General features: G+C 40.3%; 1 protein-coding gene across 1 annotated transcript in view; it reads left to right on the top strand.

The window, feature by feature from the left end:
- The window catches only part of PLXNC1 (plexin C1), a 61,825-nt gene that overhangs the window by 38,599 nt on the left and 9,368 nt on the right, over positions 1-13,858 (top strand). The window contains exons 13-23 of the mRNA XM_083698537.1: positions 1,302-1,502; positions 1,628-1,819; positions 3,780-3,873; positions 4,603-4,704; positions 5,636-5,739; positions 6,418-6,465; positions 7,619-7,743; positions 9,104-9,302; positions 10,216-10,362; positions 11,681-11,858; positions 12,469-12,572. Of these exons, the coding sequence (XP_083554663.1) occupies positions 1,302-1,502; positions 1,628-1,819; positions 3,780-3,873; positions 4,603-4,704; positions 5,636-5,739; positions 6,418-6,465; positions 7,619-7,743; positions 9,104-9,302; positions 10,216-10,362; positions 11,681-11,858; positions 12,469-12,572 (1,494 nt within the window). The remainder of the gene's footprint in view (positions 1-1,301; positions 1,503-1,627; positions 1,820-3,779; positions 3,874-4,602; positions 4,705-5,635; positions 5,740-6,417; positions 6,466-7,618; positions 7,744-9,103; positions 9,303-10,215; positions 10,363-11,680; positions 11,859-12,468; positions 12,573-13,858) is intronic.

Here is a 13,858-nt window from a genome sequence, read left to right as displayed (position 1 = left end):
AGTTTATGGGCCTTAGTCCAATTGTCTAGTGGATTGTGATGTGATTGGTATTTATAGCTTTAAATGCAAGTAAGCTGCAGCTTTTAGACTGCTTACTCTGCAGAAATAAATGAGCTTATTGTAGGAGTAAGCAATTTAAGGGCTGTACTCCACCATAAGGTTTGAATTCAGACTTCTGCTTAGTGGAGTTCCAGTCATGCTGGAAGAAGCCAGTTCCTCCTCCCTGCTCGAGTTCTGAAAACCATCTCCAGAGTGTTGGGTGACTGTCCAGAACAGCATGAGAAATGGGGAAGGACGGGGGGGGGGGGGATCCATGAAAACAGCTGACCTGTGTTCCGTTGGAGAGGCTCCATTGGATCTCAGTTGCTTCTGTGAATGAAAAGAGCCCTTCCGTTCACACAAGTGACCTCCTGACTCCAGCACAAAGTGTCTTAACGTAGGCTTGCCATATGTCAGAAAAATTCTAGACATTTCCTAGTTTCTGGGTGTAAAAATGGTGTCAGGAGGGAGTTTTGCCGAATTGGCAAAATGTCAGGTGAAAACCCGGCTGTATGGCAATGGAATGGGGGGGGGAATCAGCGTAAACAGCTCCAAAAGCTTAAAATCACTATTTTGGGGGGAGGTTTCCCAAAAAAAAAGCTCAACAAAATATGGCAATCCTACTTAAGGAATATTGTGTACAGTGGTACCTTGGTTTACAACCATAATCCGTTCCAGAGGTCCGTTTGTAAACCAAAACAGGTTGTAACCCAAGGTGCGTTTTCATCAATGGGGCCTCCCCCCCAAAAATGGTTCGTAATCCAAAAAAATGGGTTGTAATCCAAAAAAGGTTGCAATCCGGGACATGCACTTTCGGGTTTGACGTGTTTGTAATCCAAAACATATGCAAACCAAGGTACCACTGCATATGAAAATATTAAGTTAAATTCCATGGAATTCTGTGATGTAAGCATCATAACTGTGCATAGAATTGCAGCCAATATATTGGCTACAATTTAACAATGTGTACTATACAGTGGTACCTCGGGTTAAGAACTTAATTCGTTCTGTAGGTCCGTTCTAAACCTGAAACTGTTCTTAACCTGAGGTACCCCTTTAGCTAATTGGGGCCTCCCGCAGCTGCCGCACCACTGCACAATTTCTGTTCTCATCCTGAAGCAAAGTTCTTAACCCGAGGTACTATTTCTGGGTCAGCAGAGTCTGTAACTTGAAGCGTCTATAACCCGAGTTACCACTGTATACAATTTGGCAGTGCTTTATAGTTTTCTCATTTCCTCCCTTCCCCCTTTTTCTTTTTCTAGAAATTTACATGCCGCAGTGACAGATCTGAGTGTAATTTTACAACACCAGCTGTTAATACTGAGAAAAGTAATGTAAAAGTTGTTCTAAAAGTTGAAATGAAAAATATACCTTGCATTGAATTTCGATATGAACCTGACCCTGAATTTATTCACTATGAACTGACAACTGATATGCATCCTGTCTTGGAGTTAAAAATACATGTAAGATGCTGGTTTGGGTTTTATAAAGAGAAAACACAAATCTTCTATTTTAAACATTTATATGCTAAATTCTTTGAATTTGGTGCTTTTTTCACACTTCATAGTATTTTCTCATCTCTTTCCAGAAAAAAAATGATGGGTTAAATATTTCTAAACATGAGATTGACGTTTTTATGTCCTGCATGGCTGCTGAGAAATTGCTAAACGTAACTTTCACTGTTCAAAATATTTCACAAACTGAAAGTCGCAGCACTATCTACTGCAGAGCCCAGCAGACATCCGATGACAAGATTGATCCATCCAGTGTGAAGGTTTATGTGAGTAAAAGCTTATGGACTCTATATTTTTTCTTATTACATGTGAATAATATACTATTTAATCTAACATAAAACAAAGAAGAAAATACACCATGGGATTAAATAAACAAAGAAACATAAGTACTTTATAGTCTTAACCAAAATTTTCAATATAGTCTTAACCAATTTTCAAAATAGTCTTAACCAAAATTTTCAATTCTTTAATTAATATATTATTCTCAGTGTGACATTCACAGTTACCAAATAGCAGTTAGCAACGATACCTTAACTTCATTTCTTGCTTAATTAAGAGAGCACAAAGCTATGAGCATGCACTAGCAATAAGTTCCATGGGTCAGTCAGACAGAACATCCTCCAGAAGATGTCTTGCAAAACAAAGGTCCTATGACTACCAATGTGAGCACCCTACATCCACCGCCCGAAATTATTGAGCACCTGGGTGACTCTCCGTGTAAAAATACCATCAGAATAAAGGGCAGCCAGTTGCCACAAAAAACGGTAAACTCCAAACATTCTTCTGAAAACAACTGACAAAGATTAGACTTCAGTAAAGCCAAGTCCAACTTTAGTTTTCCAACATGGAATATTGCAGGCTGGCCTAAAAAGGCATCTGACCCGTCGTTTGTTAAGTTCACCCAAGGTTATGACATTGTATTTTTACAGGAGACTTGGAGTACAAGCGAAATAGATGTTAGTGGCTTTTCCTTGTTCTGCCGCTCAGGATCACTAAGCAACAAAGGGGGGGGGGCGAGTCAAAGGTGGTCTGGGTATTTTAGTTTCAACAAGGCTGAGGGCTACCCTAGTAAAATTGGAGCCCCTGAACCATCTGGCCATAGCCCTGTTAGTGAGATGTAGTTTCTATAGCCTGTTACTGATTAACGAATATCCATGGGCTGAAGGTCAACTATCACCGCATTAGAAGAGGTACATTCTCTCCTGACACTTGCTTGTAATGTCTGGCCCTGTATTGTATATGTTTTCTCTCTCTTCAAAATATGCTTCCCAATAAGTAGATTAGTTTGTTTTGATTCTCTTACTTTGGTAATATTTGTGACACCAACGTAAATTTCTTAAGGATTCATCAATCCAAACTGAAACTGAAACTAACCTGGGTGGGGGGTGTTTATGACCTCCAAAAGTTCCCCCATGAGCGAATGCATTTGGGCTAGAGTCCCCCCACCCTGCTGTATCAAGGGTGTGTGTGCGCACATGCACACAGCTCATCATCAAAGGCAGAAAAGCCCAGTTTTCAAGAATCAAATATAAAATCAATTAAACTGAGAACAAAGGGGATCAAAACTGTATGAAAACAGGTACACTTGGGCATTATATTTTTCTTTATCAATATTTGTATGATAAATACGCAGTGCAAAATATAGGTAACCAGATGCCAGGCACAAATACTGATGTATTATACGCCTTCAACATGATCTTGCAGTAACTATAATTTAGAAACTGAAGTGCTGGTATAAAACCATATGATTTGATTTTACATTAAATAATCCCAAAGATATAGCTCCAAAATTAATATGGGGCAAATATTTCTGCATCTTAGTTTTCTTTTCCCTGAGTCTTTTGTGGGGAGTAGATTGGTAATGTTGAGATTATTTTGGTGTTTTCCCCCTTTTTCCCTTGTGTTGTACAATTGATTTAATCTTGGGTTAGATAGCACTGTTGAGTTTCCTTCTTTCCTGCATCGCTTCTATATATAGCAGCTCAGTCATTGTTATTTCAGTCATGCTTGGAGCTGCAGCTCCCTGTGCGAATGGAGTGCTAGAAGGAGAGGTAACAGTGCCTATGGTTTCGTCTATTGATTTCAACACATAGTATTAGCTCAGCTGCAGTGTGCTGTTTTTTTCCAGCCACAGAAGAAGGATAACAACCCAGCGAGGAGGGTCAAGAACTACATATCAGTATAGGTCTTTCTTACATATTCATTTCCCCCTCCCCAATCCACTAGGTCAAGCTGGGAAACTTTAAGCAAGAAGTTCCAAAAGAAGCACACAACTATTCATATTTGACCCTTCTTTTGTTAATCCCCGTAGTCATTGCTGGTAAGTAGCACTATTCATGTGTCCAGTTTTCCATCTGTTAAAAACCAGTAAGCGCATGCAATGGTGGTCAGTGGGGTGGTTTGTTAAGTGAAAGACCCAGCAGCCCTGACACAGCAATCTGTGATGGATGAGACTTTCTGCCTTTGTTTTGTGGTGGTGGAGGAGGAGGAGGGAGGGAGGGAGGGAGGGGGGTTTAGTAGCCAACACATGCAAGCTTACAGTTCTTGCATAGCTGGTCATTCCCTAATAACATCAGCAACCGGTACCCACACTGGGGCAACCAACTTCTTTGTAACAATGTGTTGTATGGTAGCGGTCACTACTACCTTTTGGCGACTATTCTGAGACACAGCTGTTTTCAAAGCACTGCAGATTCCCGTTTTCGCCCTTTGTTTTGATAAAAAGAATGCAAATTAGTATATTTGATGGTTCTTACTTCTGCTTTTTATCGAGTACAGTGCTACCTTAGGATGTGAATGGGGATCCATTCCAGAGCCCCGTTCGCATCCCGAACAGAGCGTAAGACACAACAGCACATCTGTGCGTGCCGCGTTTCACTGCTTATGCGCATGCGCGTGACGTCATTTTGACCGCCTGCGGATGCGCGAGCGACGAAACCCAGAAGTAACGTGCTCCATTACTTCTGGGTCGACATGGAGTGCAACCTGAAAGCGCTCAACCTGAAGCGTATTTATCCCGAGGTATGACTGTATCGACTTTTTCCCCCAGTTGCAATTTTTGTGACCCAAAGAAAATCCAAGCAGTTGAACCGTAAACTGAGTGAACACCTGGAGCTTCTGGAATGTGAACTCCGCAAAGAAATACGTGAAGGTGTGGGTTTTAATTTTTTTAGAGCTCTTTTGCGGATGAGGAGCCTTGTGGTCTATCAAGTGCATGTATTCCTTCAAGTAGATCACCATTCTGTGATTTCCCATAGTCATAACACACAGAATTCCTTCAGTTTTATGATAGCATAAGGTTATATCAGGGATGGCCTGTGTGGTGCGGCAGATGGTAGTAATTGGCTGCTATCATTCTCTAGAAGCCAAGGGGAAGAGAGATCAGCTGCTTTCGAGTGGAATATAATGCAGTGATGTTGGAAGCAGAAAGTGGCTGGGTCAGCACCATGTGTGCAGGTTTTGATTAGCCAGTGGCACCTAGTATGGGCACAAACTGGCATAACTAAGTGTTGTGTCTCTCCCTCCACTGCCGCCCCACAACTGCCCCTTGTAAGAATCTAGGCCCCAATTTGACCTCGGTGCAGCTGCCATTTACTACTGCCAGCCCACCTTCTTTGTACTGCTACATTATGTTCAACAGTGCAGGTAAATGGGATATTTATTTAAGTGCCTTTAGTGCCATTTGCCCAGTATTGTGGAATGCTCTGCCAACAGAGATTCAGCAGGCACCTTTTGTTCCAACTCTTAAAACTTTCCAGTTCCATCAGGTTTATGCAAGCAGCTAAGAATACATCTTTCCATAGCAGTTAGCTAATTTCTGCTTTTAACATTCTTATATGACATTTACTGTAAGATTTTATATATAATCGTTGTAAACTGCTCTGCTATTTTTATGAATAAATAACTATTAAAAATCATATGCGATCAACATTTCCCATTGCATTAAAAATGAGTACAGAGATAAATGTATACTGTGAAAACTGTCTCATGATAGCTACTTTCCAATATCTCTTTGAAAGCTGTAATTAAGATAATGTTATATTACAAAAACCAGCACTCCAGGGGATCTTTGTTTCTTGCAGGCTTCGTAGAGCTGCAGATGGAAAAATTGGATGTGGTTGATAGTTTTGGAACCATCCCCTTCCTTGACTACAAACACTTTCTTATTCGAACTTCCTTCCCGGAGGTAAACGACTGCTTATGTATTTGTTATAAACCTTTTGCAGTAATTGAAATCGCCCAAGTTGTAAACGTGTCATGGCTTTGCATACAGTTAAATGACCTTTATAATAGAAGGGCAGCGCTTGACAGAATAAACCTTGCTGATTTTAAGACTTGGGGTTTGGTTATGTTTTTGTTGCTGTTGAGCTTTTGTGGGATTTTTTGGGTTGAACTCAACTAACTCAGTGTGCTAGTGGAAGCCAACACAAAGACTCACACTACTGCAATGGGACTTTCCTCTCTTCTCCCCATGTGCCCCTGCACCTTCCCAAAACCCACTCTGAAGGGTTAGGAGAACCCCAGAACAGTGCACAGGAGCAGAGGGGAGAAGCCATTCATCAAAGTATTTTCAGGGCATGTTGTTTTGCTGCCAGGTCACCTCAGGTGCTGTGACATTCTACTAAAAAGTTCACCAAAGTTGACTTCAACCCAGAAAATTAAGTGAATCCAGTTTGCTTATAAAAATATGGGGCAGTTTATGCAAAGGTCTTCCTTTGAAAAGTAATTTGGTTATTGTGTGCATGCAGCTTCACCATATGGGCCAATCCAAACCACTGCTTTTTATTTGAATGCCTTATCTATTTTGCAATCTTTTGTTTTGCAATCTTCTGTCAACATCATAGTCGTCAATCTGTTATTTTAGGCTGGAGGCACGTCGTTTATCTTGATTGAAGACTCCAGTGAACCCCTTGTAAGTGTTTTACATATAATTTTAGTTCTCTTACAAAGGAGGCAACTGGTTTAACAGGAATAAAAACTGGGTAGTATGATTCTTTTAGTGTTTCTAGCGAATTTCTGTTGTCATTTTATGCTGCATCTTGCTTTCAATTCCTATACAGAGAATGCAACAGGTAACTTTTATAAATAAGAAAAAACAAATCTGAATGCTGTAACTAATTTCCCATACAGAGATGTTTACAGGATGTGTGTATTATGTTCATTAGCATGGCAGGTGGCAAGCTATATGTCACTGGCAGCCTTGTGCCCAGCATTGCTCGGGAATTGTAAGACACTGTCAACCTGGGGAACGCTATCCCTCCCCAGATCCATTCTCAAATACGTTCACAGGTAGAACTAATGTTTAATTAGGGTTTTAAACCACTAATTAAACATGGATCCAGGAGACGGATGGGGGAAGTTGTCCTTGTGCCTCTTTCCTCCTACCAAGACCAGGAGTGCCTTTCCCCTAGGATTGCACGCTCAGGGGGCAGTATGGGGACAGAGGAGCCAGGTCTTCCCACGCCTCTTACCTGCCGCTGACAGTCACAGATTGGATCACTCTGAGCCACCCAACTCATAGTGATCCATGTCTGTCTGAACCCGAGTTGATGCTCAGGTCCCTCCAAATAGGCCCAATTTGCCTCGGGACAAAACTGAATCCACTGCACAGCCTTCATAGCTATCTGCTCTGAGCTGTTATTGATAGGGATACTTCTAAATCCTAGCTGTACGGGAGTTAATGAAGTCTGAAATCCTCACACTCTTCATTTTCAGAGAACAAAGAATACAGTGAATCTTAAAGACCTGCTAACAGGGATGGTGAAGCTGTGGCCCTCCAGATGTTGTTGGACTACAATTCCATCTCCCTGAGCACTGACCATGCCCATTGGAGCTGATGGGAGTTGGCATCCAACATCCTTTGGAGAGAGACAACCCATCCCTGTCCTAGCAGTTCCTAGCAGTGGTTGGTTAAAATAATATTACCTTGCCTGCCTGAAGATCTTTTTGTTTGTTTTGTATTCAACAACAATTTTTTTTGTATTCGATGCTTGCAGCTATAATTCATAATAAAACGAACAACATATTAAAAACAAAGAAACAGACATACCATTCATGTATTTCAGAGCAGAAATCCTGAGCAGAAGGATGAAAGCATTACAGCATTGTACGCCTTAATTTGTAACAAGCATTTTCTTGTTACTCTGATTCATACGCTTGAAAAGCAGAAAACCTTCTCTGTAAAAGACAGGTATGCTACAGAACTTAGATTCTTCAAGTTGTAGAAACATGAAAGAACAACCTGCACATATAGAAATGTTGTGTTTCTGTTGACTTTGATCCCTCACACTGCTCAAAAAAATCTCATTAGTCAAACTTCTGGAAAGAAAATGTAGGTGGTAAGCAATGAAGTTTTGGTTCAGAGTACTTAATGAAATTAATGGAGCTGCCTTAGTCATGTTCATTAGTTCAGTGAATCTACTCTGAATAAAACTTGGTTGAATACAACCTGTATCTGATTCTTACAGAGGTACTTTCACTGTTATGTCTGTGTAATTACCTTGAATTAGAAAGAAACATATTGGAATCTTGCTAAGAGTTCAGTAACTTAGAATATTGAAACAGAATATGCAGACCAAATTGCACTAAGATACGGCACTCTTCTGTAGAATGAAATCAACATATTCATTGGTGTTAGTTATTCTGTTTTGTGAATACTAATAGACATTCTGGGCTTTATTGGATTAAATGACTTGGAAGATTGACTGGCTGGAATAGCTAGAAACCAAAACTGGGGACAGCTAAGGCAATGCTAATACAAAGGGGCACCCAGTAAGATAATTAACTCACTTCTCTCCAACCCTTGCAATTATGGGGTTGGGGTGTTTTGAGGGTTGAAGTGGCAGGCCAAGTTAAGGATTCATCTCCACTGAAGTGAAATTCCAGGTATTGAAGATAGCTGGAGGTTACTTTTTTTAGCTGCATAATTTACACAAGTTAGTTATTCATCTCATAGGAGCTTCCAGCAATCATTTCCCTTCACTTGAAATAATACAAAAAGTTGGCAGCAGTGTTTAATGGTCTAGACCAGCCTTTCCCAACCTTGGGTCTGTCCCTAGCTAGCAGGACCAGTGGTCAGGGATGATGGAAGTTGTAGTCCAACAATATCTAGAAAATAACTACAGTGTTCCTGCCATGTGTCCTTTTCTTTGGTTACTTGTAGAGTGATGGACAGAGTTTAAAACTGTGGCATTTTGGTTCTTAGGTCTATGGACAGTACAAGTCTTGGTTTAATTTGAGACCTACTCCTGGAGCTTTGTCATGTGGACCATTTATACTCACTGCCTTATGTTAACAAGCGATCATGCATTTTGTATCCTCCATTTTATTGTTCTCCAGGTTTTCTTAGTAGTTCTCCTATTTTATTTTATTTTGGAAGTGCTGGTATTTCCTTCAACTTTATGTGACAGCTGCCAGGATGAGAGTGGCAGCAGATAAATCGAGTTAGTATTGCTATTACTTAGGTAATGATGTAGGCAGAATTACATATTAACTTATATTCAAGTTCTTCCTCTTTTTGTCTTTAAATTTGTTATTCTCTTCATAAACAGATGCTTGTTTGCATCATTCTTGACAATCGCACTACAAACAAACCTAGTCTACCTAACCCATATTCTAGAGGTCTTGACAAAGGATTTGATGGAACAGTCTAGCAATATACAACCGAAGCTGCTGCTAAGGCGTACAGAGTCAGTGGTAGAAAAACTGCTGACAAACTGGATGTCTGTTTGCCTCTCCGGTTTTCTTCGGGCAAGTATTGTATCTTTTCATTATACTTGCTTGTTTTCATGCAGAAGGAACCACTTGTGATGTGCATGTACAGCAGCTTTCTTGCCTAGCAGTTTGTTCAGTACTTCAGTTCAGTGGAATACATTTGCATGAACAGGTTTTATTTTGAATCATTAAATGAATGGGAACCCCACATTTGAGCACTCATAAATATTCGGGGTAAAAGATGAGGAGTAGGAAAATGAGCTGTTTAGAGAAGGAAGAAGCCTTTCCAGGTTCATCTGTGGTACCTACCATTTCAAACATTGCTTCATACTTTTTTAGAGAAGCCACATGTACATAGGCAAAAATGTGAAACATACAGGTAGAACGTATTTTGTGACAACTGCACATGTGTCTCTTCCGCTAAATGTATGCATAACTGCATCCTGCAGCTGGCTGCCGCTTCCCATTACACATACATTATATGTAGATGTGAAGAAATAGATGAGCATGCAATCTATATGTGGGGTTCATGTATTTCCCTACAAGGAAATGCCTATTATTTGCAGCAGACTTTAAGAAGGGCAGTTTTTCTGGTTGTTTCCCCCCTGTTTAACAAATAAGTTGTAATGCATAGAAAAATGCAAAGAAAAGAGGGTATAACTATAAGCCAGTGTGGTGTAATGGTTAAGAACGGTAGACTTGTAATCTGGTGAACCGGGTTCGCTTCCCCGCTCCTCCACATGCAGCTGCTGGGTGACCTTGGGCTAGTCACACTTCTCTGAAGTCTCTCAGCCCCACTCACCTCACAGAGTGTTTGTTGTGGAGGAAGAAGGGAAAGGAGAATGCTAGTCTCTTTGAGACTCCTTCGGGTAGTGATAAAGCAGGATATGATATCAAATCCAAACTCCTCCTCTTTTTCAATAACATTGTGTTTCATTATGTTTCTTAGGAGACATTTGGGGATCCATTCTATATGCTTGTGACGACCCTAAATCAAAGGATAAACAGGGGCCCTGTGGATGTAATAACCTGCAAGGCCTTGAACACACTAAATGAAGACTGGTTACTGTGGCAAGTAACTGAATTCAATACAGTGGTATGTCTTTTTAATTGTGTGTCCAGCAAATGAAACCAACAAGTCTTGTATGGTAGAAACTATATGGCTAAGCAGGGGTGGAATTCTAGATCAAGAAGTGGTCTCACATATGTAGTCTACGGTCAAATTGTGGTTCTTCATAGACTGACATTCATAACAGATTCTATTGTTATGAGAGGGAGAGAGAAAATGCCAGATTGCTTTCTCCACACCATCTATAATTCATGAGATAGGTCACTTGGTTTTTAGAGATGGATGATCTTGAGGCTGAGAGATACTGGCTGCAGTTAACAAGCTTCAAACTAATACACTCTCACCTCAACTTTCCCAGTATGGTTGCAAGATCAGAAAACTTCTGTTTCCAAGTATCCATAGTTTATTGTATTACAGTGGTACCTTGGGTTAAGTACTTGATTCGTTCTGGAGGTCCGTACTTAACCTGAAACTGTTCTTAACCTGAAGCACCACTTTAGCTAACGGGCCTCCTGCTGCTGCCACGCCGCCGGAGCACAATTTCTGTTCTCATCCTGAAGCAAAGTTCTTAACCTGAAGCAATATTTCTGGGTTAGCGGAGTCTGTAACCTGAAGCGTATGTAACCCGAGGTACTACTGCATCTGAACCATGACAAACTGTAGCTTAATCTATAGTTTGTCCAAACAACCAAAGATAAAATTGTGATTTCTGATCCTAGCTTATTTGGATAGGCCATACCTAAAAACACCAGTTCAAATAAATAAAATACTGTTTATTTATCTGGAAGCAGATACTTACAATTTCATGCCTGCATCAGAAGAGATAAGAGGCACTTATTTCATACATGAAAACTATGCTTTAGCATTATGACTAGATCAGGTTACTGACTTGCCTGAGTCCACTCAGCTTGCTTTTGGGTATGAGATTGAATTCTTCTGTTTGTGGCCCAAATTTAGCACATTAGTTCAGTTGGGATTGAGTAACTGTGAAGTGTGAAAACATGTTTTGGAAAGATCTATATTAATTTCCTCTGACATAATACAAGATTTGCTAACACAGATGATAATGATTTGCGTACAAGTGGTTTACATATCACTGCTTGAGCACTAAGATAATCTTTGGAGGCCCTGCTCCAAGCGAAGTGAGTCAGGTGGCTCTTCAAGGAGAGTGCTTTTTCAGTGGTGGCACCTCGGCTATGAAATAGGCTCTTCAGAAAGACTTCCTTGGCACCAGCTATAAGGTCTTTTCAGTGGCAGGTGGTTATCTTTTATTCACCCAGGGTTTTTATGTGCTTTAAATCTGGGTTGTAAATTGCATTCTGTTTAAACTTTTGTTCTCTTTCAGGAATTAAATGTTGTCTTTGAAAATATCCCACAAAGTGAGTGTGAAGGCACTTTTCAGACAATTCAAGTTAACGTCCTGGATTGTGACACCATAGGGCAAGCCAAAGAGAAGATCTTGCAAGTCTTTCTGAACAAGAATGGCTCTCTTTATGATCTTCAGCTCAATGAAATGGCCTTGGGTAAGGCATTGCCACTGCCCTATATTTGTTAAAATTTTATAATCTGGCATTTATTTTCCTTTGTTTACTCTTAGAACAGAATTTAATAATGGGTTTTTGAAAAACCACAATTGAAGATTTCTCTGCTGTTAACAGACAAGACCCACAAATTACTATGGATTCATTAAAAGCAATCTGTTTTAACTAAATAAATTCTGTCATTTGTGGATTACAGTTAGCTTATGTAATATGTAGCAACCTATTGAGGACTGGGCAAATTAAATGCTTGACAAGCACAGTATCACAGTCGCTGTTGCTGCAGTATTAGCTGAAGCAGAATGATCCATTGGGAATAGCCAGTACAGCACTGGTAGTAGTGATCCACCTCAATGGCTGCTCACAAAACCCTATTGTGATACAGAAGCTGATGTAGCCATGAAGGAATGGAATATGGTTTCAAATGGTTCACAAATCCAGCATCATCAATGCAAGTACTTTTAGCATCTTGACCTCTTATGAGAATTTTAAGACTGGCAAAATATGATAGGGTTGCCTCGCAAGCCACCAATGGCATCTCAAAAATCTAAGCACAGAATATGTTTGAATTGCAACTGTTTTAATTGTTTGGCAGCTCTTCAGTCAGGTGTACAAACAACTGAACTTTTGGACATAGATAGTTCCTCTGAGATTCTGGAAAATGGAATTACCAAGCTGAACACCATACGACATTATGCGGTAAGAACAAAAATCCTTAATAATTTGAAGATCTCTCTTTTGTAAGGACAATCTGGGATAGCCCAGTCGGTAGAGCATGAGACTCTTGATTTCAGTGTCATGGGTTCAAGCCCCATGTTGGACAAAAGATCCCCACACTGCAGGGAATTGGATTAGATAACCCTTGTTGTCCCTTCCAATTCTAAAATTCTATGATCTTCCACAATCTTCTCAAATACTGTATCTAATAGTTGTCATATGGTCTAGCTGAAAGACTGGACCAGGATTCTATTGCTAATGCCATCACATACTTGATGTGGGTCTATAGGAAGTCACTTAAGCTGCAGTCCTGTACATTCTTTCCTGGGAGAAAATCCCATAGTACTTGTGAGACACAGGATTACACTGTTAGCCTAGCTACATTTCCATGCACATTTCCATGAAAAAGCATTAGTACTGAGTGTTTATAAACAGTAAATTCACAATGAGAAAAAAGGAAACCTTTGCATGCCAAACTTGTTCCTAAACAGTTTCAAGCATAATCAAAGGGACTTAATTGGTCACAATCAAGTTACTGAAATGGTTTCAATTGTATGTGCAGCACAAGTCAAAGTCCCACCAAGTTCAGCATTCTTAGTTATAGCTGCTCTTAGCTGGACTGGGGTCACTAGAATTAACTGAGTCTGAGGCAGAACTTTGTGTTACCGTGTTCTTTCTTACTGTGGTTTGGGGAAGGAGATCAGTGCTGGAACATCTGCTTAGCATGCAGAAGGTACCAAGTTCAATCCCTGGCCTCTTCAGGTAGGGCTGGGAGACTTCCCTGCCTGAAACTCTGGAAAGTTTCAGAGTTTACACTACTGTCTACACTACCAATCAGTGTAGACAGTACTGAGCTAGATGGATGATTGGTCTGCCTCAGTATAAGGCAGCATCCTCTGAGTTGCATCTACTCGTTGCCTTTCCAGGTGTCTTGCCAAGTACACAGAATGACAAAATTTCTCCTATGTTCCCTTTGATTTGATTGTGTAATCTGAGATGTTTTCAAAGCCTTACTGAAGTCCTGAAATAGTATATTCCCTTTTACACTTTGTCAATGACGTTTAGCACGTCATCACAGAGGGAAGTGAAATTTGTTGCCATGCTCTTTCCCCATAAATCCGTTTGAATTCATCTCAAGTACTCACCCACAAAATACACCATGTATATTCTTGTACTTACATTTTTATTTACCCTTTTGTTAGCCCTATGCCCCTTGAGAGATTAGATTTTATTTGGAGTATCTTTACTTTGTTTTTGCTATCTTCATT

Source organism: Podarcis gaigeae (assembly GCF_964106915.1).
Source record: "Podarcis gaigeae genome assembly, chromosome: 10".
Classification (NCBI taxonomy): domain Eukaryota; kingdom Metazoa; phylum Chordata; class Lepidosauria; order Squamata; family Lacertidae; genus Podarcis; species Podarcis gaigeae.
The sequence above is the reverse complement of the archived record's forward strand: the minus strand, read 5'-3'. Positions and strand labels throughout refer to the sequence as shown.